We start from the raw sequence: 3777 nt of genomic DNA, 5'->3' as shown, positions 1-3777 counted from the left end.
GAGCTCAACACACAGGGTGAAAAGACAATATGGTGTTTTTTTTTTTAAATTAAACCATGTAAACCTATTTTGATTTAACCTCTGAATGCAATTATAACCTGAAAATGTGCATAATGTGAGCACTTTAAAACTATTACTTTCCATAGTAAACATCAACGTCCATTCTCATTGGTCAGCGTGAGGGAGACAGAGTCCAGGTACCTCTGTAGTAGGGCATCAGATCGAGGAAAGCTTGCCGAACCTTCTCCCCTGTGAGCGGCTGAGTGTCCTCCAGGCTGTCCAGCAGCGGGCCGAGCGCGTAGTACTGAGCCTCTCGGTGCACCGCCCGCACCCGGTCCCTGTGAGGAAGCTCTCCTTCTCGGAGGAAGTTCAGGATGTCCCTTTGAATGGAAACAGGTATCAACTGGAACAAATCCACACCCAACTATCTGGCTATAAATTACAGGAACATCTGTCTGTTATCGGCATATCTCTCGAACCGTTAGTCCAATGGATTTCAACCTTGACAGGTGTCTTGCTGCAGGCACTGCAGTGCCAAGTTTGACATTGTTTGGATTAGAAACACAAAAGATATGGTTAAATATTGGTATCGGTAATATCGGCTAAATACCCCCACGAATGAAATCCATACTTCAACGTTAACCGCCAAGCCCAAGCCTATTAGGAAATGAACACAAAGTGTTAAATTCGTTAACGATAATAATGATGAGATAGGAACACAGTCATGAATGTGGCGATATCAACGTGCAATAGGATTGACCAAAAATACACTAAAAACACTAAAATGTAGTTTAGCAAAAACTCTCTTTATTTGCATTGTCTTCCACTTTATCTTTCCGCCCCTTCTGTCTCTTTTTCTTTTCGCACGCGCACACACACACACACACACACACACACACACACACACACACACACACACAATGTACTAGTATTCCTAATTTTCTGTTGTTTTAAATCTATTTTCATACCTTCCTTCCCGTAAACACACACTAACCAAAGATTTATGTCTCTTTATCTTTATTTAGCGGTATATCTTTATTTAAACATTCCTGTACAAGTAGTACTCGATTACTAGATTATTAGATTTGTTGACAACTATTAAATTAATCTATATAACTATTTTGATCATTGATTAATCGATTTGAGTCATTGTTTATTTTCCTGTTTCTTCATTTTTTTTTTTTACATTTAGCTGGTAATACTTTATACATTTGTTTTACTTACTTCTTCCACAACTGCTCAGTATATTAGGAGCTGCTGACAGCTGGACTCGAAATCTTTGTACATATCCACAAACTTGGCCAATTAAGTTAATGTTCTGCTTCTGCTTCTCTGCAGCAGAACTCCCTCGTGGGAAAATAAAGTTGCTGCAGTGTGCAACAGCAACCTGGAAGAGGATTTATTTTCCAGTAAAGACAATAGCCACAAAAACACAGTTAGCTAAAAGCACCGGGCATTAACGTCCCATATGAGTGTCTGGGTCATTATTAATTTATATAGTTCCATCTTTCCTTGTCTCATTCTGCCAGCTCCTTCTTTTTCAACCTTTAATACACACACCCTCACACAGAGCTGACCTTACCCCAACCCACTCTTACATAACTCATACATCTTGACTACAGCCTGTGATCAAATTCCTATTTTTAGCTTTTTAGCAATGCTACGTGCCCACTTTGGTCCGGACTTACTGTTAATATCTCATGACCATGACGCCTGCTGACGTTGGTGCTCATCTGACTTTTTTTCTTGAAAGCTCATTTTGATTTAAAATTGAAATAATGACACTTCTAGATGGAGCGCTATGACATTTGGTTCAGACGTTCACGTTCCCGTCAGGTTACTTTTGAGTTTCGGAGTTTCATTGTCAAATTTGTTTATTTAAAACTACATTTTATGGCTGAACACCTTACAAACTGCATTCCTTACAGTTTTGCTTAGATTTGCATCTTCCCACCGACCTGTTTGTTTTTGTGATCCTCACTGTTAACTGTTTGGCATTTTTAATATTTTGAATTACACCTTCCCAGCGCCGTCTGGTCTGTCACCACAGTACATCTCAGACATGCTGTCAGCTTATAACCCCTGCAGGTTTCTATGGAGATGTCCTCCATGTGCCTGGAGCACTTTTAAAGTCTGGTGAGACGGCGTTCATTATTGATGCAGCTGAAGAGTGGAACAGTCTGCCTGCTAATATTAGACTTGCTCCAACACTGTGCTCGCTTTAAAACCGAATTAAAGACCTTCCTTTTCCATTAAGCTTTTTCCTAAATGAGCACACCGCAGTTCTACACATGTATGTGTATTTTAATATGTATGTATGCATGAATGTCTGTTTATTTGCACTATTTTCTGTTTTATTTCGTTCATGTAAAGCAGTCTGAACTGATTTTGTATGATATGCTGCTATAAAACTTTTAAAAAATGTAATTAAGTTACTATTTGAACATTTTTCATTGACCTTTAATGTGTATAATTCTGATTTTGCACTCCTTCCTTCTTCCTTTCTCTTGGCTTAATCCACTCTTAAGATAAAAAAAAAAGTTATCTTTTTCTTATTCCCACTAGCCTCAGCTGTACTTTGTGTCAACCGCTTATGTTAACACGCTAAACTAAAATGGTAAACATGGTACTGTTAACATTTTACCTGCTAAACATACATATTTACATAGAGTATATGTGATACCTCGTCATCATTAACAAAAAGAGTCACCCTTTCCGTTGAGTATAATTTGATTTGTCTGCAGTCTCAGTGGTGAAAAAATAAACCCACATCTCAGTAAAGGTCTGTTGATATCAGCAGCTGAGATGGAGATTTAAAATAAGCCCCAAACAGACTCCCATTCGCCCGTTTTTAATCGGTACGGGCATGTACGTATATGTATGCAAACAAGGCCAGAAATAGGAATGTAAATCAGTTTATAGCCCTGAGAGGAGCCGGGGGGGCTCATGAATACCTGTCAGAATATAACGAGCTGCCATCAGCGGCTTTAAAACACCTGTCAGATTGCAGAGGGGGAACTTTTTGTATCCTCCGCTATCTCTCGGTTGCCATTTACACACTTCTTACTCTCTCACGTTCCCCTCCTCCAGCAGGTGTTTCTGCCATTCTCATGAGGAGATATCACTGCAACCTCTCTGCAGACAAAGTACTTACAACCATATTGAATTTGTGCTATAATAATTACATTATTATGTCATTTAAACATTTGTGATCAGCTGTTACATTATTTTTTTTCCTTCAATAATAACTATTTAAACAAAGATTAAAAAAAAAACAGAATAGTTCAGACACCATAATAGTTTAGTAGAGTTTAACAGAAATAGTTTTGGCCCCAAAAAACTTCCATTTAGTGGATATCTCCACAGTGTTGCATGATGGGAGAATACTTTGGGAACTTGGATGTTGAATTAGTTTTCCAGTCCAGAAAAGCGTAAGTGACCCCCGATCGTGGCTCTAAATATTGAGTTGTTTTTGATGTATTGATGTATGTTAATCTGATAAATAAAAAAGTAAATAATAATATAATAAAGTAAAGATTCCCACAGCGCTAACCCTCGACTGACCTTTGACTCCATTGAATCAATATCATAATCTACTGTTAATATTTCAGCTCCCTGGTCTAAAGCAGTGATTCCCAAAGTGGGGGTCGGGACCCACAAGGGGGTCGCAAGCCAGAGAGGGGGGGTCGCAAGTTGATTTCCAGAAATAAAATCAAAAATTTAAAAAATGATTAGAAATAGCATACGTTAGCCATGATTTTAACACAAGATAAAACT

At 38.4% G+C, this 3777-nt stretch overlaps 1 protein-coding gene across 2 annotated transcripts in view; it reads right to left on the bottom strand.

Annotated features, from left to right (window-relative positions):
- The window catches only part of kctd7 (potassium channel tetramerization domain containing 7), a 19390-nt gene that overhangs the window by 3222 nt on the left and 12391 nt on the right, over positions 1–3777 (bottom strand). For both annotated transcript variants that reach the window (XM_032534688.1, XM_032534689.1), the window contains one exon: positions 202–380. In XM_032534688.1, the coding sequence (XP_032390579.1) occupies positions 202–380 (179 nt within the window). The remainder of the gene's footprint in view (positions 1–201; positions 381–3777) is intronic.

Source organism: Etheostoma spectabile, chromosome 13 (assembly GCF_008692095.1).
Source record: "Etheostoma spectabile isolate EspeVRDwgs_2016 chromosome 13, UIUC_Espe_1.0, whole genome shotgun sequence".
Classification (NCBI taxonomy): Eukaryota; Metazoa; Chordata; class Actinopteri; order Perciformes; family Percidae; genus Etheostoma; species Etheostoma spectabile.
The sequence above is the reverse complement of the archived record's forward strand: the minus strand, read 5'-3'. Positions and strand labels throughout refer to the sequence as shown.